This window comes from Dendropsophus ebraccatus, chromosome 1 (assembly GCF_027789765.1).
Source record: "Dendropsophus ebraccatus isolate aDenEbr1 chromosome 1, aDenEbr1.pat, whole genome shotgun sequence".
Taxonomy (NCBI): domain Eukaryota; kingdom Metazoa; phylum Chordata; class Amphibia; order Anura; family Hylidae; genus Dendropsophus; species Dendropsophus ebraccatus.
In genome coordinates this window covers 88,860,507-88,884,304 of record NC_091454.1, presented here as the reverse complement: position 1 = coordinate 88,884,304, position 23,798 = coordinate 88,860,507, and the positions used below count along the sequence as shown (strand labels likewise).

At 42.1% G+C, this 23,798-nt stretch overlaps 1 protein-coding gene across 1 annotated transcript; it reads right to left on the bottom strand.

Annotated features, from left to right (window-relative positions):
• Positions 1-90: 90 nt before the first annotated feature.
• On the bottom strand, positions 91-21,874 carry HELB (DNA helicase B). The gene is made up of 14 exons (XM_069957333.1): positions 21,612-21,874; positions 16,877-17,215; positions 15,735-15,934; positions 14,119-14,985; positions 12,308-12,482; positions 10,424-10,565; positions 10,193-10,311; positions 9,670-9,754; positions 6,341-6,400; positions 3,370-3,459; positions 2,460-2,637; positions 1,653-1,787; positions 488-1,027; positions 91-177 (listed from the first exon to the last, which is right to left on the bottom strand). Exons 1-14 carry the CDS (start codon positions 21,826-21,828, stop codon positions 91-93), a joined length of 3,234 nt encoding a protein of 1,077 aa, XP_069813434.1. The 5' UTR covers positions 21,829-21,874.
• Positions 21,875-23,798: the final 1,924 nt, after the last annotated feature.

Genomic DNA, 23,798 nt, shown 5'->3' with positions numbered 1-23,798 from the left:
ACATATCTGTGACATATGAGAAAACATTGCTGCTATGCTCTCAAAGGTTTGAACTTTGCACCCCATTAGATGCTGTAGGATCCTTGCCATCTACTGGGATTGTTGGCCTTCCAAGGTCCATCCACCATCTACTTGACTTCTATTAAGATGCTGTTGGACCCTGTTTACATACTGTCTCTTAGCAAGTCAAAGTTTTTGTAAATGAAAGACATTTTAAAATGTGACACTGCGCCACAATGTACCAGAATTGTGTTGTAACATTTTATGAAGCCAAATTTAATGTGATGCATATGGAAATGAGGCATTTATTAGGGTAATCTGTCTTGCTGTGAAACAGCACTGATAAATTAAGGCTTTTGATTTTTTTTTTAATGTTTTTTTTTTTTTATATCTAGTTACCCATATGTATATTAGGAGTAAACCTGACAACAAATCCTATTATACATACATTTATCAATGACCATACATACAGAGACAAACACATTACCGTGTTGTTGGTGTTCAGTCTAATCTTTGTAGGTGTGTCAGCATCATCCACAGGACCTCCACTTCTCTTCTGTGAGGGGGACACCTCCAGTAAGCAGTCTTGTAGGTGGTTAGGTGGCGTACACATTATATGGTCTTCACTTTCCAATCGTTCACCATTTTCTGAGGTACATGAACCTGCTATGGAGGTCGTAGCTACAGGCGTGCGTGAAGGTGATAGAAGCTGAGTATAGGGGAAAGGATGTGAAGTCACGGTGACATCAGGTTCCTGCTCTTCTACTGCCTGACTACACTCCAGCTGTGTAGACGACATAGCTGTTGGTTGGTCAAAGGTTCTTCTTTGAGGTATTTTATCTTTCAGACGCTGCTTTAGTCGGGTCTTTCTATCACGGGCCTTATTGGTAATCGCTTTGTCAAGCTGATCTTTCCTTGCAATTATATATACACGTTGGCGACCTCTTGTTACAGCAGTGTATACATGTTTCCAGTTCTGCCTGCCGGCAGTGCCAAGGACGTATACAACAGTATCCTCCTCTGAACCCTGCATCCAAGAGCAAACAAAAATTATACTGCTCAAAAATGTATCTTTCGCAACACAAACAAAGGTGAAACACACCAGCTACTCTCTCTACTGGGGTACACCTCTGTAATACATCAGATAACTATTAATAGTTAGGGTTTGACATCTTTTTTTTCATTTTTCATTTTATACTCTATGTTCAAGTTACTCCTTCCCATTGTGTTAAGGCAGCCATAAAAATGAGAAAAAAAGGGTTGTCTGAATCTACGAATTTTGGCAGAACTGGACAACTGTCTAATGTGTATAGAGGCCTGTTTATACAGATCAGTGGTAAAAGTGATCCTATAGGCTATTACCATTAAATCACTTGTGTCTGTTATCTTTATATGGGGGCAGTTAAAAAAAATTAATGAATCGCTAGACAGAGCCAATGAGAAGAGACTAATTTTACAAAGCCTGCCTTGTACAATGAGGTAGATTGAGAACAGAGATGGGCTTCACTCCGCAGCTAATAGTGTTATTACAGTGGGAACAATTTCACCCACTAAACAGCCCAACACTGGGTGTAACAAGTAAACCCTTTCACAGTCACTTGTATAGCACGGTTAGTGTCTTGCACAGATGCCCTTACATGAAGAAGCATTACCTGAAATGTATGGATAGTTCGTGCCCAAGCATGCTGTAACCCGCTTCGAATTCGTAGTGCTTTATAGTTCAAGGTGTAGATTCTATCTTCTCCATCAGATAATGTTAATTCCCGAATTTTATCTTTTTCCACATCCTAGGACATAAATGATCTGTATATGTAACATCCGTGCCAAATGTATTGTGCTTCCTCACTAAAAAAGGAGCCTTTTGCTTTTAGAGATATTTGTCTTTGAAGTGACTGTCCACATGCAAGTTTAATTGTCATCAAACATCAGTAAAATAGCTAACTAGGATGAATCACCTATAGATACTAGGTGTAGGGAATGGAGACACCCAGTGGCCAATACTTTAGGGCTCCCCCTCTCTCACACTCACACTAAAGGTAAGGGACTAGGTAATGTAAATTTACAGATCACACAGGCTATCAGAGAAGCTGTTTGAAACAGTGGCCATTTATATCCATAAATAAAGATTTATACTGTATCTTAAAGTGATACGGTCACCCACTTGTGGGAAGAATTGTGTTACTGGTAATAAAATATGTGAAATACCTCAAAAAGGCCTCTGTGTCTTATTTACGCAAAATCTGTTGATTTATCTGCCAGGAAGAATGCAGAAAAAGGGGTCCTGGCCAGAGTACCTCTTTAACTACCATTCCATTTATTTTAAGTGGCAGGGGATTTTTTTTTTTTACCAACACACAGGAAATTGTTACAACTGTAGGAGTGGTTGTTTACACATACAGGTTTATCATTCATTGCTGATTTTTACATTTATTGTGTGTAATTTATCCACAATTACTTACATTGACTATAAAAAATATTTCTCCATTACAGAGCCTGTCACCTTCTTCTTTTTCCCTTTTAGCCTGGTCCCCTGCTTTAGATACACCATTGTCCAAAGGTAATGTAGCTTCAAGCTGAGACTGGCTGACAGTGACTACTCCATCTGAAGGCTGCCCTTCTGATTGTTTACTACCATTCCTAGAGCAAAGAACATTTATTCAATGGAACATTGATAGTAAATTCTGATATAACTGACACCATTCATAGTGGCCTGCTAATGATCAGAACAGAACTTTGCTTGTGGTAAAAACATATGAACAGCATAAAGAGCTTTTGGTTCTCTATGGACAACCTCTCTGGAAATCAGAACAGACCACACAACTAGTCAAACATCACATACTTCACCAAAGTGATCTCAAATGTATCCAAGACATATCAGATAATTTCACAAAAAGGATTCATATGAGTGCCCAAAGTTTCACCTGTCACATAAAAAGATGAACATCTTAGGCAAAGTATTCACAAAAAGATCTACTGTAATAATGGGATTATGTCAAGGTTTAAATTGATCTCTTTTGCAGAGGATTGTGGAGAACAAACCAAGACCCTCAGCAATGGCAAGAACAGATCAGTTATCTCCCAAGAGGATAGCCACTCAATCCATCCTCTATCGGACTGGCAAACAATGCCTAAGAGAGCAGTGGCCAAGGATGTGTGCTGCTGCTCCATTCACTTAGCAGACAACTCACCTCAGTTCTTGTGATCAGTGTGTGGGGGTGAGACACAGCAATCAGCTAGTTATCTCCTATCCTATGGATAGAGGATAATTTGTAATCCTAGGACAACCCCTTTTACACAAGCATATTCTGCATTCATATTACATCCATGTTTGTGGATTATTATACGGGGCTGACGTATATACTAAATTACCTGGGTCTGGAGAGAAGATCCTTGACATAAGCATTTTTGGTGCAGCAAACTTTATCACCACATCTAAAGTCATATTTCGATTTCTGATTCCTAATAAACATAAACCATGTCACTTCTTATTTGGCGGTGAGTTACATTTTACAGCATATTAGTCAAGCAGTAACAATCTTTACATCAGAATTTGACAGCTGGCAGTAAAACCTCAACATACCCATAGAAGGGGTTGTTTTTTGGGATTGCATTTTTAACAGTACCTTTTACTTTTCCCATAGTTTTGGGGTCTGATTACCATAACCTGCAGACTAGCTGTCTGAAAGAATGAAAGCTACATCTGAAAAGTGTAGATTTAAAACACAATTTTGTCAGGGAGTGTGAAAAAAGGAAAAAAAAAACACACACACACACACACACACACACAATCCCAGGTCAATAATAGAGGGAGCAATAATATAAACAGAATCTTTAAATATATGAAAGATATCCTAAAATAAACTGTGGGATAGTTAAACATGATCTAGAGGTCAGAGAAGAGATGTATACAAAGCCATAAATTATTTTTAAAAGACTGTGCAATAAAGCAAATAAGAGCATCATCCTTATTAGAGATGAGCGAAGCTTCTAGTGGCCAAAGAATTTGGATGCAGCCCTTAGGCTGCCTGGAAAGCATGGCTACAGTCATAGGCTATATCCATGTTTTCCAAGACTCCCCTAAGGCTGCATCCAACTTCTTTACCACTAGTAATCAAATGCCACACACTTGGGTTGGAATGAACCAGAGGCGAGCTTGAGGTTCGCTCATCTGTAATCCTAATCTCTAAGACTTCCAGACTATTCAGCTAAAGAAAGAGGGGTTTACACACTGCCCCTGTGTGGATCCCTAGCATAGATTTCAAAAGAATATTCTTTTCAGAAAATTTGATTTGGAAGAAGGCAATGCTAGAATACACCATGAAATGCTCCAACATAGTAAAACCATTTCTGTATGGCTTAGCGGCACAGTTACAGCATTTGAAGGGTCGGGGGGCAAAATGACTACCTAGGAATCTCAGGTAGATTGTTCGGATAAATGACAGGGCACTCCCCTCCGTTGGTGGCTGTAAGAGGTGGCCAGACGACTACCCTAACTTTTAGAACTGTTTAGGCTTGAGGGGGTTCTGCCCATGGGTACATAAATGTATTTACTTTCTGAACCAAATTTGGTAGGATGGGTCCATTAGTTCATTTAAACAGCTCTGGGAAATTCATGCACTTCTTATTAGTAATTTCTTCGAATATCTATACAGGTCCAGCATGCTCTACAAACAGAGTCAGAAACCCCCCCACTGCTAATACACTCTCATCCATTGCTCTTAGGGGAAGATGTACTGGAGAGAACTGGCAGACTTAATCAAATTGGTATGATTATTATAACACTAACCCCTAAATACCTCTTTCACCCTGCCCTTGCGTGGTGTTATGTTGTATATTTACATTGTATATTGTATGTTCATTGACTGATTGAAAATAATTTGATTTGAAAAAAGGGTATTGAGCAAGTCCGTGTTGTACACACGTGGGCACACAGAACAGGATTAAATAAGATATAATTTTGGATATTGCACCCAAGCCCTTTTTCCCCAAATGGCATTTTATTTGTTCATCCACCTACCAAAATGTAATAGAAGTAAGAGTTGCCCCATGATTAAGACTTATTTCCTAGCCACAGAATAAGGAATAGCTATGCTACATCACCACAAGGGGATACAATTACTGGGACCTCCTGCAATGCCAAGAAACCCAAGTCTTCAGTCAAATAGAGTGTCAGTCACTCTGTTCTCCCTCAGGTACTCAGAGAGAAGACTTGCGTTCCCCCTTTTGAGATCACAAGGGATGCAAGCAGTCAAACCTCCTGGGATTATACACTTTTTTTTTTTAATTGCTTCCCCTCACCCAAAAATTGAAATGCTGTCACTAAAACCAGCATCTCTTAATCCCTTCAAGACAGAGCCCTTTGATGCACAAAAGTCCAGGTCAGATTAATGCAAAGTTCCTCTTCCCCTTCTAAGAGTCACACTTTTTATCACTGTTAAACATGCAATCAATAAATTGAATGTACTGATCTATGCTATGCCATAGCATAGATCAGTGTTATCGGCGATCTATGTATAGAGCCTGCCTGAAAGCAGGATGGAGGTAAGTGACTCACCCCTGCCTGTCGGCACAAGCGGTCAGAACCCATCACTTAGTGACAGAAGATTGTTCTGTCACTGAGTAGCTTAAACCCCGCAATCGCTATAGATTGCGGCGTTTAAGGGGTTAATGAGACGCAGCTGCCTCTTTCATTAGTTCTGGCCCTGGACACACTGATGTGTGCGGGACCTCTCTCACTGCAGCGGTCCAGCACACATCAGAAGCCCCTGAAGTCAGGAACGTATATATACATGTTACTGACGGGAAGGGGTTAAGCAGTCATAAAAATAAAAAAAATAAACTTTTGACTTTTCACACTGACAAAAAATTAGATTGTTCTCCCCAACAGTGGGACCCTGATCAAAGAGAATTTCATGCAGCAGCACGCTTCACTTCCCTGCAGCAGCCTCAGATTTATCACTGCAAATCAGGTAGAGAAATGTGCTGCATTCCACATACTAACCAATGACAAGCTATGTTTTTGTAACCCTGGATGATTGCTTTATTTCACGCTCAGAGACCAAATGTCAAGGAGGTGTTGCTGAGCAGCAGCATAGACGCCTCCTGCCTCCCCCACCCCTTTTCTGCCTTGACCAATTGACATACAGGGTTCCTTGCTAAAAGATGAGCCTTGTATATCAAACATGTAAGGCAGGGAGGGGTGGAGGAGGGAGGAGGTATGCATGCTGCGGCTCAGCAGCAGCTCCTTGACACTTGAGTATGAAATAGAGCTGACAGATCCCAATTAAGCAGTTAGGACTTTCTGCAGCTACCTTGTAAAGAGTAGAAACAACACACTTACTTGATGGAATGTCCTGAGTAGTGTCTGCAGCAAAGTTCATTGATCAACAGGCAATCCTTCCTAAACAAAAAATAAAACTGTGACTTTCCACTACGGTACAAAACCTAAACTTCAAAAGATATTGGCATGTATATAACGCTGTATAAATTGCTAGTAAAGATAAACTGTCGCCAGTAACTGTGGTAACTAAATATATATATATATATATATATATATATATATATATATATATATATATATATATATATATAAAAAAAAAAAAAAAAAAAAAAAAAATTTGTAGCCTTGGGTGTTCTGAGTACAACACTGTTTTACTACGTTGCTACTTCTAATTCATAAGGTATAGTATATTACTATGTAGATTTTCTGCACTTTTTTTCTGAATAATAGGTGGGCATGAACTTTATTTTAAAAAGGGGTGTGAGTGCTGGGTCCAAGAGGAGGTGTGAGCCTGAATTACACAGTGTTAAAAAGGAGAAGTCCGGCAAAAATTTTTATTTAATATATTGCCGCCCAAAAGTTATACAAATCCCCAATATACACTTGTTAGGAGAAATGCTCATAAAGTGCTTTTTTCCCTGCACTTACTACTGAATCAAGGCTTCACTTCCTGGATAAAATGGTGATGTCACGACCCGACTCCCAGAGCTGTGCGGGCTGTGGCTGCTGGAGAGGATGATGGCAGGGGGATGCTCAGTGTCCCTCCAGTGCCCTGTGTCCCTCTGCCATCATCCTCTCCAGCAGCCACAGCCCCAACAGCTCTGGGAGTAGGGTCGTGACATCACCATTTTATCCAGGAAGTGAAGCCTTGATGTAGTAGTAAGTGCAGGGTATATTAGTGTATTGTATAACTTTTTGGGGGGCAATACAATACTTAAATAAAAATTTTCGCCAGACTTCTGTAATTTCATATTTACACCCCACAAGTCATGCCCCCCCCCATCCCAGCACTGCAAATGATTTAACAAGCAACATATTTTCATACCATTATGATTACATCTGCCATGATAATCACATAATTGAAGATCGCCCCTTCATTGCTGGCCCACTTGTGTTGTCCTGATATAATCTCCTTAAATGACATGGCACACCTGGAGGTACACATGGTCATACAATGTCACTCTGTGCCCTGCACTGCGCTGATTGCTAGCACAATGTGTTCCTATGAAGTAGGCAGAGATTGTATGGTTGTAAGTCACATAGCTCTTCACAAATGTTGTGTCATGGACGGGATCGCATGAGTATGGCACGGATAGGCCAGTGATGAAAGCAGTGGATCATTAGTAATGTAATCGAGGCAGATGTAATGGTATGGTGGCAATATGTCGTCCTGTATATTTACAACATTTCTTCTAGAATTCATACCCTAAGGGCCATATTATATGGCCCAAAAATCTTGTGGTGCAATGTCCGTGTAGTTCTAGCTTTGTTTTAGTATGTGGAAAAATAATAAGCATGTATGCCTACCTCTCCACACTTCCCCCAGTGTCCTCCTGCCGTGTCTCATCCCTACAGTGACAGCCCACTCAGTGATTGGATGAGTGGGCTGTAATTGCAGAGACGGGTTAAGAAGTGTTTGCAGGAGCCGCGGCCAGCAGAGTGCGCAGACACAGCAGGACGACACCAGAACGGGAACGTGAAGAGGTGAGCATAGCTTCTTTCTTATTTTCTATATATTGAATCAGCCATGTTTAAAGACAATGATCAGCCAACAAAGAAAGGGTTTGCTACCTACTTGGCTGATCTTAGTTTTATTACACAGGGCGTTATCTTGTCAATTCGGCAGATAATAGCCCTCTGCAATGGGACTTTAACAGGTAAACAAGGTTTAGATGCCAGTAAGAATAGATAAATTCCCCATTACAGTTTACAGAGAGTTGTTCCCAAACAAAAAAATTACCAGTGAGAGCCCTTACTTTAGTGATAAACAGTGTGTTACTAAAGCAAATCAGAAGGAATACTCTAGATTAAACTGGCAAGTAGATGATAACGTTACATAGTAACAAACTGTCTTTCACAACTTTCTTTCCCTTGAAGGGGTTGGGGACAACCATTTCTTTCCCACTTTATATACAAAATGTTGATTGGTTACAGGAGGAGGCCACACTTGTATCCACCGCTAGCAGCTAAGAACAAAAAATAGAGGCTACAGTGGGTACAGACTATTTACAATTGGACAAAGGAGGAGAGGGGAAGAAAAAAAAAAAAATCTGCCCAGACAAATCTCCATTTCTGCTGCAATGTGTCAATGTCAGGGTCAGCATTAAAGGGAACCAATCACACTAAAATTGGGCATAAAGGTAAGGAAACGTGCTGGTACATCAGCCAGCACGCTTCCTAACCATCCTCCTGTGCCCCCCCCCCCGCTGTCCCATGAAAATTCAGCCCGCAAAGTTAGTTTAATAGTGTCCCGCGCTCTATGCAAATTACCATACAAGTAGTCACGGTGGGCGGGGCGGCTATTCGAGTAGTCACGGTTGGCGGGGTCTTCGTCAAGTAGTCACTGGGTCCTGGGCCGGCGCCTGCGCTGTAATCACGCCCCTCCGGGCGTGTTGTAAAGCGGCGCCTGGTGACGTCACTCGGGGGGGGGGGGGGGGGGGGGGTGGGGGGGGGGGGGGGGGGGGTGGCGGTATTGCACGTCGGCGACGTGCAATATGTCGACGTCTTTACTAAGCTGCGCAGTACAGTAAGTGAAGCCGCTGCTGTACTACGCCACGCAAGCGCAGTACAGCAGCGTCTTCTCAGGCTGCACTGCGCATGCGCAGCTTAGTGCAATGCCGCCCCCCGAGTGACATCTATAGGCGCCGCTTTACAACACGCCCGGAGAGGCGTGATTACAGCGCAGGAGCCGGCCTAGGACCCAGTGACTACTTGACGAAGACGCCGCCCACCGTGACTACTCGTATGGTAATTTGTATAGAGCGCGGGACACGATTAAACTAACTTTGCGGGCTGAATGTTCATGGGACGGGGGGACAGGGGGATGGTTAGGAAGCGTGCTGGCTGATGTACCAGCACGTTTCCTTACCTTTATGCACAATTTTAGTGTGATTGGTTCCCTTTAAGCACTGGTCACATCTTTCATGTGATGTCACATTTGTGGAAGCAGCTAGGAGACGAGCGGTAGTTCATTGCTTCTGCACACTCACTGATATATTTGGGATGTAGGAGAATGAGACACAACAGGAGAGCACAGCAGAAACATCTGTGCTCTGTTAGCATGGACCAGAAGGCTTACAAAGGCTTTCCACACTGAATCCACACCATTATTTTTCAGAACAAGTAATCAATATATGTCACATATGAAATTATATTAGGCCTCATGATACCTCCTAAATGCAATAAACTGGGAATGTTTATCATCATCTAATCCTGGTCCATTCTTCAGTAACGCAGATATAGCAGTGCTGAGATCTGTACGGGAACAACAAAGGAGAACAGGATTTAGACATTGACAAGGCAGCCAGTAAACTATCCAGCTAAAATTAGACGCTTGTCCACAATCAAGTTTCAATTGTAGGCAAAAAGCTCAGGGAGGGGCACCAGCATCACACAGAAGCCCAGCACTGGCTACTGTAACATATAGGGCTTGATTTTGGAGTGTGCAATGTACTTAAACCTTACCTATTGAGGTTGGCACCAATTTTATTCAAGATTAAAATGGTTGTCTGACCTAAGCAACTAATGTCTGCTGCTGCCGAAGCTGCAGGGGGCATAGCAGTGCCATTTGATCTCTGACACTAGTGCTCAATTTAGACAAAATATGAAGAGGCTCCAATTATGTAAACAAAGAAACGCTACTAAACTGATAATGTGTGAACACAGCCTAAGAGGACACAAAGGGTATCTTACCATCATCATCTGCCAGGTGAACCAGAATGAATTTATTGTTCACATTAGGCATTTCAGAGCTTGACTTCCCATCAATGTGCACACAAGCATCAAAGTCCACACACAGCTGATGAGAGATTCTTAAAAAAAGAGAAAATTGATAAAAAATAAAATAAATATATAAATGCTACAAAAATAAAATTGTACAGTAAAAGTGACGACCAAATAAAAACAAAATCTTGTATCTCTTACCTTGTGGCATTGTCTACAATGAGCTGTGACTCTGCCCTGTGATTGGTCTTAAGCTCAATCGCCCAATTCAATCTACTCAGAGCAGTAAACACATCCGCCAGCATATTTCCTGGCTCTATACTAGGTAACTGGCGGACATCCCCTGGAGGAAAAAAAAAACAAGTTTTTCAGACACCTTTGCTAAATTCTTTTCTCAACTTACATTAACTTGCTTGAAAGAGAAGAAAAAAAACAACTCCCCAAATATATCCCCAGGTAAGAAAGTGTAATAAGAATTCTGAGTGTGTGTGTGTGTATATATGTATATATGTATATATATATATATATATATATATATATATATATATATATATATATATATATATATATATATATATATATATATATACACACACACACACATTATATATATATATATATATATATATATATATATATATATATATATATATATATATATATATATATATATATATATATATATATTATATATATATATATAATATAATATATAACATTTTCACATGCTGACTGCTTATACACTTTATGCCACAGTCGACATCTCTCCAATCCAGGCCATCCGATCAGGGTGACCACTGTAGAAAGAGGAGTGTACCCCAAAATGGCACCAATAAAAGTCAACATATCCCATAAAAAAAGCCATCAAACAGTTCTGTTGACAGAAAAAATAACATGTCTAGATAGCCGAAATAGGCTATGTCCTTAAAGTGAACTTGTCAGAGTAAGGGGACTATAAGGGGGTTTTCCATTTTTTTATTTTAAATATATATACATATTTGATCAGTGTACCTGTCATCCCGCTAATAGGCTGTTCAGACCTGCAGCATCCATGTATACAGTAAGAAATGACTGAAATAAATTGCTCTACATGTTGTGAAGTGGTCGTGCGGGGTTACTGCAGCTCTGCATCCATTCATTTCAATAAGAGCTGGACTGCAGTAAGCCCACACAGCAACTACAAAATGTACTGTCTGCTTCTGACTCTTCACTGTATACACAGATGCTGTGGGTCTGGAAAACTGACTGGTGGGAGTGCTAGGCGTCAGACCCCCATAGTACGGAATTTACACAGAATTTTATGTGGAGTTCATGTCAAATCTTTGGGCGGATGGAGGAGTGCGGGTGAGACATCCTATTCAATAGGACAGGCGGAACTTGAAATTCTGTAGTGTGAACGGCCTCTAACAATCAAATATTCATAACCTATCAATAAAGTTTTTTGTTAAACATATTTTAGACTTTTTGGTAATATTTTTTTCTAATGCACACAGTTTTGCTATCTACATTATAGAACAATCCTGAAATCTGGCGGCATTCATCCTGGCCCTTGGCTAGCAATACACTGACACACCCTGTTCTCTAGAGAAAACATTTCTGCAGCAGTCTCCATCACAGACAGGAGTACAATGAAAGAAACTGTATAGATAATAGGGAATCAATAAGGGATGGTCAGGGCTCACCAGCTACCTCGGAATAGTCAAATGCCTGAAAAACTTTCCAAAAGGAGCCAATGAGTCAGCTGTTCCCTACGGCCATGTTGCTGCTGTAAAGCACATGTCTAAATGCTGTTCACAGAGCAAAGCAGAAGCTCAGGCAGGATGGTCGCCCCATAGTAGTGTACAAAAAGCAAAATGAAAACAAATTACAATGAGAAAACAAACAGATTACACATAAAAAAAAACATGTCATAACTAACCCATTAAAAAATATAACAACTAAACATCTTCCCTTAAAAAAATTCTGTGTATTTCTCCAATTCATTAAAAACAATGGGGGGAAAAAAACTTAGTTGACATTTCCAAGTTAACACACGCTTAAATGATCTGTCTTCTAGTAGTTGTACTGAAAGCATCTCACACTTACCCAGAATGACAAGTTTCGCCAGCTTTCCATGACAATATAACAGTTTCAGCACAGCGCTAAACATACGAACTGAAACCAAACTGGCTTCATCCACCACCAAGGCCTCCACTTTGGAAAACTTCCATGGTGTCTTCTTATCCTCTAGCTTCTGCCATGCAGAATAGCTGCATGTCACCTGAAAACAGAGAAGATTTATCTTTTTAACAGTTCACACAGAGCAAAACTGGCAGAATCCCACCAGCCTCTGTGTCATACTGGCCGTCTAGGGGAGGCTCGCGCACCTCCTCTCCCCACGCAGAAGAATGGACATTCTTCCGCGTGGAGAGGCATGGAGAGGAGGCGCGAGAGCCTCCCCTAGAAGGCCAGTGCGATATGGAGGTTGGAGGGATTCCAACAGTTTTGCTCCGTGTGATCTGGCCCTTAAAGGGTCAAATACAATGCACTCTTCCAAGCAGAGTCAGTGGCAGGGTTTCCGCTCAGAATTTGTCTGTTTTACTCCCGAGTGAACGGGCCCAAAGAGCAATAAAGAGTATACAGCTACCATATACTACTTTTTCCTATTATGCACAGTGATTTTTCTTTCTTTGTATTGTACCTTTTGCTGAGTTGCATATACATTTTATTATTGTCACAACTTTTTAGTTATGTTTGCGGGCCATTTTTGGCGGCTTGCCCCTACATTTAAATGTGACACTGGTATACAATGTAATCAATACATCTTCCTGACTTGACAAACAGATCTGGTTGATCTCAAAACACCTTGTCCTCAAGATTAAATAAGTTGTGCTAACTTGGATTCGACCATCCTCATCCATTTTTTTCTTCTTCTTGAGTTCAACCCCTTAAGGACACAGTCAATTTTCTTTTTTGTGCTTTGTTTTTTTCCTACTCATATCTAGAAGGCCATTGCATATGACACAGTTCAATTTTCCATAAAATATGCAGACACCCAAACAAAAATTGTGCAATCAAAAAAAAAAAGCTTTATACCAATTGCGCTGTGGTTAAACTGATGTGTTATCTATGTTCCTCAAGTCAGTACAATAACAATAATAGTCAACTTGTATAACTTTTATCTTCTTGCTTTTAAAAAAATTAAAACCTGAAAACTGAATGTTAAAAAGTGGTCTATTCTGATCCCTATAACACTTATTTTGTGGTCTATGGTCCTATTTGAGACGTCATTTTTTGTGCCATGATCTGTACTTTTGTATCTTGCTTGCGTATATGTATATTAGAGCCAGTGATGAGCCGAAACATTGGCTTTAAGTATATCAAAAAAATAATCTGTCATCAGTTGTACATTGTATGATAAGAAATGTGCACCCAATGGACGATTACAGCAGAGGACTGCATGAACATCGCTAGCAATGTTTGTACAACAATGGCCACGTGATTATCAAGCCGTGTAATAGGCTCTGTATGCAAGCGTCAATCTAAAAGATCTATGCTCGCTTACAGCGCAGGTCGGGAGGTCTAATATGGTCTTTAATCTATAGACACTCATACAGTATGAAAACAATAAGGCTTTTTCAGTGATAAAAGACCAATGAGCGCAGCATGGTACTGTAGACCAGGGGTGTCAAACACGCGGCCCTCCATCCGTTGAAAATATACTGTCATTTCCATTTAGACCTGGGCGGCCAAAGTGTTAGAAGTCCTGGGAATTGCAGTTTTCTAACAGTTGGAGGTTCACAATTTAAAGCCCATTTGTAGACTAATAGCCGAGCTACTTACATGCTGAAGAATGGTAATTTTTTTATCCAAAGGATTATCTATGAACGATGAGATGATACATAGTAAAACCTTACCTGATGCAAGGTGGCTGCAGGAAGGCTAGTTTTTTTCTTCAGTAGAGAAGCAGCTTTTCCTGTGGGTGCAGTAAGCAAAAACCGTATAGTGTCATTCTGGTTAGTGCTGGAGGTTACTGCGTCACAATACCATTCATCTGAAGCATCAATGTCATCTTCAAGGGCTTTACAGGCCTGTTCAACTTCGTCATTCTCCTTCTTCATCATGGATTTGAATACTAGGCTTACTACTGTGGTCTTCCCACACCCACCCTTGCCACTTATAACCGTCACTGGGTTCGCCAGGATCATTTTCACTGCCTTCCTTTGGTCCGCATCCAGTTTTGGCAAACAGTCTGGCTCCACTGTAGGGGCACTTTCAGGCAGCTGCAGCATTTTGATCTCTGATTCTAAAGAAGCGTCAGGGCAATTTTCATCGCTCTGGCTATGTATAACATTCTGGTCATCCGTGCTTTTTTGCTGTCTTTGTGGAGACGTTCTATTTCCAAAAACATCATTTTCATCAATGTCAAGATTCCAGGGTGTTCTTGATGCAATCTTCTGGATATATTCTGCAATGTTTACTTCATACCAGTACCATCTATACAAGAAGATCCTTTGCTGTTCCTTTACCACAATTTCATTCTCCTTCAGAAAATGTAAGGCTTCCCATGCCGCTTCGGCCGACATGTCCCTAGTAACTGATTCAGTGAGTTCAGGGATGTCTACATATGTATCTCCTAGCTCCATGCATTTCCTCTTTAATTCATTGTAGATAATCAGTGCATTGATATGCAAGGCTGGCATACTTTCCAGAAGATCTTCACATTGGAGAAAGCTTTCCCATGTCGCCTCACAGCCACAAAGGTGCAACTCTCTGTAAATTATCTGTGAGGAGGTGAAAAAAAGACAATCCAGAGTGGAGTTTCTTATACCACATATATAATATGTACCATCACTCATCTCACAAAAAAAAAAAAAAAAAAGAGCCCAAAATGGTGGCATTAAAAGATACAATACTAGCACAGAAATGCTTTTTTTAGCAAAAAAAAAAACAAAAAACAGCAAAACAGGCCCTTGTATGACTACATTAATAACGGAAAAAAAATACAAATAATGATGGGTCTCTGATCCAAAATCAGCTATATTGTTTGTGTGTTCAATAATTATTTTACTCCAAATACCACTACCAACCCACAGTGGATTTTCATTGCAAATTGTGAGATCTAGGGTGAACAACAGCATCACATTGGTTAACATTCCCCACTGTAATACTCCTAGTACCAATTGTCTACGAACCTTCTCTTAAAAATTGTATAAAAAGCCAAAAATGAGAGCAAAGTGTGCCATTGGCAACAATCCTAAATGCTGTTTACTTTGGATCAGCTAGACTGCCAGCAACCACTGTATGTTACATGAAGAAATCAGCATTCGATTGATGTCAAAAAGGCTAATTGAGGGCATAAGATAGATAGAATTTCCGATGGGCTGTACAGGATGCCACTCACCGGCTTCTTGCCCCGCAGGTCATCATACTCCCCTTCAGCCACTTGCCATTGGAACCACACACAAGTTCACAGCCCAAACTCAGCAAAGTGACATAAATAACATATCATTCAAGATACAGTTGTACTTACCAAGCCAAACCCAAGTTTCCATGGACTGTCTGCCAATATTGCTTCAATGTTACACAAGATGTCAGGTGGAGGTCTTTCAATTGCCTTTTGGTCATGAATATCCAACATGAACAAACTTCTTATCTTGGAAGGTAAAAGTTTTGGTAAATATTTCATCACAAGAGGAATGCTGAATGATAGAAATGCAATTGCTCCAGAACCTGCAAAAAAGATTTATATTCCGAAACATTGTATTAGAAACCTTTTCATTTGGAAATGATGTCGTGATTTATGTTCTAAATACCAGAAATCCAGGAAAAACTGCTGTTTAGTCAGGGCAGGTATAGGCATTTATACATCATTACCCACACCTGGGGTCACACTGCGTTTTTGCAAACCATTTTGTGCATCCATTTTGAGCAGTTTTTCTTGCGTAAAAAAAAAAAAATAATAATAAATTGATCAAATCATTTTTTAGTGTACACAAAAACGCAGTCGATCATGGCTGTGTCTACTAAAAAACCGATGCGGTTTTTCATCTTTTTTTTTTTGCATAAAACGGATTTTTAAAAAACGCATGTTAGGGCGCCCGGTCGGCCGGATTCACTAAGAGGCGTGCGCCTCTTAGTGTATTTTGCCGGGGGAAGGGGGTGGGGCCTAATATAAGACTGGCGTACTTGTACGACGGTCTTCAGAAATCCCTCCCTAATGTTTATTAAAAAAAAAAAAAAAAAAAAATCATAGTTTGTTGTTCACTAAACAAGCTTTTAAGCAATTTATCTGTAAAAGGACCCTAACTAAGCCTCTGTGGGGTAAAACAAGTGCCTGCTGTGTCTGATGTCTGAACAATCACTGAGGATCTGAAGTGCAATACACCTAGGAAAAAAGACAAAATAAAACCTTTTGGAAGTCTACACCTTCAGGATCTACACAATAGTAAAAAGTTTCAGGGGTAATCCCCTTCATCTGATCAAGAGGCAATATAAACAGAATTGACACCACTGACAAAAAGACATCCAAAAGGTTCTGATTCAGAGTTCATTCTGGGTTAATAGTGGTAGCACTTGATATGAAGGGGGGGGGGGAAAAAAAAAAAAAAAAAAAAAGCAACAAACTGTTACTTAATGATTTATACTGCACATAGCGGTGACAGTTACACATACTTGAGTTTTCCAGGTACGGCAGGAGATCTTTGCCTTCGTCCTCCTCCTTAAAGTCATTCGCCAGCTCTTTCAATGTGGTGAAGGAGACAGGAGGGTACTGCGGTAGCCAGTCTGTAAAATCTTGTCTGAACTGCTCCGGTACCCCGCATTCCTTAAGAAACAGTGGAAGGATGGAGGTTTCTCCGAGGCTATCATTGTCCAGTTCATAGGATGGGGGTTCTTTGGCATAGCTCATTGACTGATGTGGTTTCACTTTTACACTGACAGTCCACCAAGGATCATCCAGTGGAAAAGATCCGTTTACTAAGTACTCATGGGAATCTTTGGTTTTAATTTTTACTACAATAAAATATACAAGAACAAACATTACATTAATAACACAGTATTTCTCTTTTACATATTTTGCTTGTTTTTCCATTCTTCATGTCACTCTTGTTGTGGTAATAATTTTAATGATCCCACAACCCCGGGATTTCACCATATTGTCTGTATGCTTTCTCATTCTCCAACCGCACTTTTAGTGTCTCCCACTCCCACACCATCTCCTCTCCTCGTCCCCTTACTGTTGGTGTTCCCCAAGGCTCTGTACTCGGGCCTCTTCTCTTCTCCATCTACACCTCTGGCCTGGGACATATCATAGAATCCCATGGCTTCAGGTACCATCTTTATGCCGATGACACTCAGATCTACCTCTCTGGTCCGGATGCCACCTCTTTGCTATCCAGGATTCCAGAGTGTCTATCGGCCATATCCTCCTTCTTCTCCTCCCGCTTTCTAAAACTCAACATGGACAAAACAGAACTTATCATCTTTCCCCCATCTCGCTCCACCCCGCCTTCTAATCTGTCAATCACTATCAATGGCTGTACTCTGTCCCCTGTCCGTTGCCTTGGCGTCACCTTTGACTCTGCCCTGTCCTTTAAACGACATATTCAGGCCCTGACCACCTCCTGCCGCCTTCACCTCAAAAACATTTCCAGAATCCGCTCTTTCCTCACCCCTGACTCCACCAAACTGCTGGTCCATGCTCTCATTATCTCCCGCTTGGACTACTGTAACATCCTCCTCTCTGGCCTTCCAGCTAACTCCCTTGATCCCCTCCAGTCTATCCTTAACTCTGCTGCCCGACTAATCCACCTTTCCCCTCGCTTTGCCTCAGCCTCTCCCCTCTGCCAATCCCTTCACTGGCTCCCCATTGCCCAACGTATTGACTTTAAATTGTTGACCATGACATACAAGGCAATCCACAACCTGTCCCCTCCGTACATCTCTGACCTGATATCCCGCTACCGTCCCTCACGCAACCTTCGATCCTCCAGTGACCTCCGTCTCCGCTCCGCCCTTGTTCGTACCTCGCACAACCGCCTCCAAGACTTTGCCCGAGCCTCCCCCATACTCTGGAACTCGCTACCCCGACACATCCGTCTCTCATCCACCATCAAGTCCTTCAAAAGTAACCTGAAAACCCATCTCTTTAAACAAGGCTACAACCTACAATAACTCTGCATCACACTTGAATGGCTGCACTTTTCCTTCTGTTTCTCTCCCTATACCCCATAGATTGTAAGCCCTCGCGGGCAGGGTCCTCTTCCCCCATGTACCAGTCTGTCATTTGCCTTCATGTAATGTTTTCTGATCTTGTATTGTTCCTGCCTGTTGCCTATCTATTGTATAGCGCTCTGGAACTAAGGGCGCTTTATAAATAAATAATAATAATAAATAATTCTTGTATACCCTTCTGGAGGGTAAGGGTTAATCTGGCCAGAAAGACAGATACATGACTCCTTTCAGCATGTGAAGGTCCTCTCTCTCTGTGACCTCCCAAATTAGCTTTATTTATAGGCTGGAGCTCTGGAATGTGTCTTTACATTCAAAGTAACAAATCATCCAATAGGGTTCAGTCTGTAGGATATTGCTTCCAATTAAGATAGGCAATATGAGGACACAAAGAAAGTATAAGGAATATGGAAACAAAGAAGCTTCAAAATATGAGGGAAAACACAGATAGGGTTGTGTGCAAAGATATGCAACCCCTCCATACAGGATGGGACCATCTGACACCCATTAGCTGCTGGACAAAGAGAGACTATGCTTAACCATATTATATATATCTCCACATACATATGTATACACATGCACATAATTTTAAAAATACCACATCACTGTCTAAATTCTTAAAGGATTTATGCAGTTAGGTAAAATAGATGTGGAATCATCTCTCCTGTTGGAGACTAACATACTTGTCTCCTCCCAGTTCTGAGCCTGCTGCTCTTGCTAAAGACACAGAAAACTGTGTGTGAGTTGTTCTCTCCATCTCCCCCTCCCTTCTGAGACATTGTCCCTGGCCAGCCGATTCTGCTCTCTGTAATACCTGGAGCAAGGTGATCAGCAATTTCTTCACCTCAGATTAATCCTCCAGTCATTTCAGATAGCAGAGACAGACAGCCAGGGACAGTTGGGGAGGGGTACAAGAAGGAGGAAGCAAGGATGAGAAGTTGCAGGGGATTTACCGAGGCAAGTGTGCATTTTTACTGTCAGAATTGCACAATATATAGTTGCAAAATATTAGAAATGCAGAAATGTTATATACTCAAACAAGCTTTTCAAAACAGACGTCGGCCATGTATTCCTCAAAGGCAAGACTAAATGGCGACATCACTTATGCAACAGCAAACTGCATCTAAGGGCCTTTTAGGAGGGCCAGCAATGAGCCGATAAGTGGGAGAATGGCCATTCCTTAGTAAAATCAATTGGTGGCACATGTCTCTGTGTACGCACGAGACCTGCAGCTCGTAACCATGAATGTTAGTGGCCACATGAACAATACAGTGACTGGCTGTGACACCCAGACATGCGATGATTGTAAAAACACTGCAAACAAGTTAAAGTGACACTGTCACCCCCTTTGTGCATTCTGACATCTCTACACAGGTGTAAAGGGTAAATTTAGCGTTTTTTATACCTTATTTCATATCATAGGTCATGGTGCTTGTTCAAGTAAAAAGTGACCTTTTATCAACTGCAGATTGTATTACGTGGGCGTGGCCTCGTGGCACTAGCACCACTTAACCCCACCCAGAACGGCACCGTTGGCCCCGCCCCCTTGACGCCCATTGGATGGCCGTAAAGGGGTGGGTTCTAGACCTTTCGGCCAGCCTGTTCCAATGGCAGGCGAGGGGGGCGGGGCCAACTGTTGCGTTTTGGGTGGGGCTTAATGGCACTAATGCCACTTAACTCAATCTGCAGTTGATAAAAAATTACTTTTTACTTGAACAAGCACCATGATATAAAATAAGGTATGAAAAACGCAAAATTTACCCTTTACACCTGTGTAGAGTTGTCAGAATGCACAAAGGAGGTGACAGTGTCACTTTTAAGATCTCATTGATCAGCTAAGCTTTTTTTTTTTAGATGGACAGATCCATGGCCATTACTAGTGCAGATCTAGCTGAGCGGTGCTTCTTTCGTGTGTCTGTTACACTGCACGATGATTATGTGGTTGGGCCACAAGAAGGGTCACGTTACAGAAGAACGAGCAATTACTGATTACTATTACTGCTCTATGAAACAGGCGCTTTAGTTACCCAAACCAAACACCTGTGTGATCTGCCGGCCACTGTCACTATACTTCCTAAGGGTACAAAACACACACACTGTGTACGCAGCAACTACGCAGCAGATCTGCAGCAGATTTGATGCCGATGTTCAGTTTTTTAGATCTAATCTGCTGCGTATTTGTTGCATATTTGCTGCGCATCGCAGCAGTAAATACACTGCGTTTACGGTGCGTGTGTTTATACTCTAAGAGACGCAAATCCAAACAGCCAAGTCATAAGAGCGATCAATGTCATATGTGATACAACTGGTTGCAGTGGGGCCATAATGACCATTAGAATAGTGATGCACTATGAAATATCAGTACTACTATCAACCTGATACCAGGATTCCCCCATTTTCAATATTGCAGGTTAAGCAGTTTTATAGTGCGGCTTAACATACAGTATACTGCAGAAAGCATGGCGGTAGCAAGATGAGAGCAATCATTTGTGACAGATATTTAACTGTGTAGATGCCACTGGCAGATGATGGCATTTTACCCCTCCAAAGTGTGCTCCATACAGTGGGGAAGGGGGGGGGGCAGCTTGGCAACTATATGTACCTGCCAAAGGTACCTACCAAATGTACCTGCCAAAGGTGAGCCCTGCTGTTACTGACTGACACCAGCATTTAACCCTTTCAATGCTGATGTAAAGGGACTGCAGCATTGAAATGGATGATTGACAGGTGCCGCAGGGGTTTATTTTTTTTTTATACTTTATTGGGTATCAAATTGATATTGAGTATCACATTACAAAAGTTGGTAGCAGTATCAAACTCTAAACTCTGGCATGGTCACATGACTAGGTTAGAAGCAATGTCACTATGTAACAGTCTGTGGGACCTGCGGCTGATCCTACCGTGCAGGGCCAGGGAGACATCCCTATTCCCTATACACACCGGCTGCGGACGTCTATAGGATTAGGAACACACAGGAAAATGAGTCTCCTCCGCCCTGTGCCTCACCCAGCTGCAGGACAAGGTAACTGATGGCCACATACCGCAGCATTCCGGGCAGAGCTCCCCAGCATGGGGCTAGGGCTGTGGCTGGCACACTGACAGCAGTGAGGTCAGTGCTGGTGCTATGTGCAGCGCCCCCACCAGCAGAGGTGACAGCCGGGACATGTCAGCTGACTACCTGTAGTGCTCGGCACCTTCCAGGACCTGACTTGTATGGCTCCTCCTTCTATCTCGTCCGCATCCAAAAACTCATGATCCGAGTCGTCAGGGCCATCGCTGTCCCCGTCACTGCCCGCGGTGTCTGGCGCTTCTTCCTTCACTGGCAGGAGGCGACCACGGAGCTCTATCACACCTGCAGCCCTCCTCCCGCCTCTCCAGCGGCGGCTGCCTGACATCCCCGAGCTCCCTGTAGTTCCAAATAGCCGCCCTCTCCAGCGGAAGTGACGCGCCGGCCACTCCCCCCTCCTCCCTGACCACAGAGCCGGCTACGGAACTTGCTGAGGAATATGTCGCGCTACAATAGTGGCGGACATTTTATTGGTTGGTTAAAACCATTTTCATTTTTCTGTTTAGGACCCCATATGGTTATTGTGTATATAACATGAACGAGACGTGAGAGCCTTACTGTATTTCCTATGTACATATAAATACAGCTGTGCAACAGAAGCCCTGTAGAAGCCTCTATATCTCATGACTATGAGTATTTGATACACTGCAGATTTTGCAAGTGTTCCCACTTAGGCCCTGTTCACTTTGAGCAAAAATAATGTCATTCCGCAGCAGAGAATCCCGCTGTACTCAGTGACCTGCAGTATCTGAATGGGAGGGCGCGCACGCGCCTACGCTTCCTCCCCTCTCTGCTTAAAGAATTGACATGTCAATTCTTTGAGCAGAAAGCAACGGGAGCAGAGGTGCATACACCCTTCCGTTCAGATACTGCAGGACACTGAGCGCGGCGGGATTCTCTGCTGCGGAATGACATTATTTTTGCTCAAAGTGAACTGGGCCTTAGGGTATGTACACACTAAGGAATCCAGGCGGATCACCCACCACAGATTCCGCACGGGGGTGATCTGCAGTAATCCACCCAGATTCCTTAGTGTGCACATACCCTTAACGATAATGGAGAGATCTGTAATTCTTATGGTGGGTACACTAAAACTGTGAGAGACAGTGTTTGCTATTACAGAGGTCAGACATTTCCTGTAGTTCTTAACTAGAGATGAGCAAACCTGGAGCATGCTCGAGTCGATCCGAACTTTTGGCATTTGATTAGCGGGGGCTGCTCAACTTGGATAAAGCCCTAAGGCTATGTGGAAATCATGGTTATAGTCATTGGCTGTATCTATGTTTTCCAGACAACCTTAGAGCTTTATCCAAGTTCAGGAGCCCCAGCTAATCAAATACCAAACCCGGTTCGCTCATCTTTATTCTTAACCAGTTTTGCAAACACTGAATCAGGAATCTAACCTGCTGATAGCCCCCTATAGCGCTGGGGACGCTGAGGAGGAAGGTATGTGTCATAGTAATGATATTTATACTGCATTGACTTGTATATGTCTTGTGTGTTTAATTTGTCATTGCCCTAATTGTTGCTAAAACTGTTAAAGAGCTGCACACAATCTTCCCCCTCCCAGTCAGTTTGTCTTTATTTTGGGAAAGAGACAACTGCAGAGATGTAAAGTTAGTTTCAGAGGAATGTTGTACCTCTAACAAAAGGACACATTGGACAGACCTTCCCCAAACATATGGCCATGCCTGCTATAATGGTGTAATTAGGGAACTTCAGCACAGAATAATAGCTAAAATTGTACTGTAACCATATGTGGAAAACTGTTCCTCTAACTTTGTGTATATATCTGTGTAACCTTATATGTATTTGTAACTTGTCTGTGGATCCTGATTGGATGAGGATTGTTCTCCCACTTGTTCGCTATTTCACATAAATAAATAAGGCCACCAACCATTTGGTAGGTTGGGCCATTTGTTCCACTGACCATTGCGTCTGTGTACTTCCCACCTCCTTCAGCTGAAGCTTCTTTAATCAGAAACTTCTAGAGTGAACTCTGCACATAACTTTTTTTTGCGCAAACCAAACTATTACTCTAACAGTATGTGTGTTATCTTCTCGGCAGCAGTCCCGCACTGTTAGGGTAAAGTCTGCTCCGGAGTACAGTTAAGAGCACTGCTGCATTATGCAGCCCGCCCCTTCTAATAATAATCAATGGAGGAAGCAGGCTGGATGACGTGGCAGTCCACCTAAGGGTGCTCCGGAGTGGACTTTACCCCAACTAACAGTGTGGGACTGGCGCTGAGAAGGAAGGTAAGACACACACCTTCCTCTTCAACGTCCCGGCATTATGGG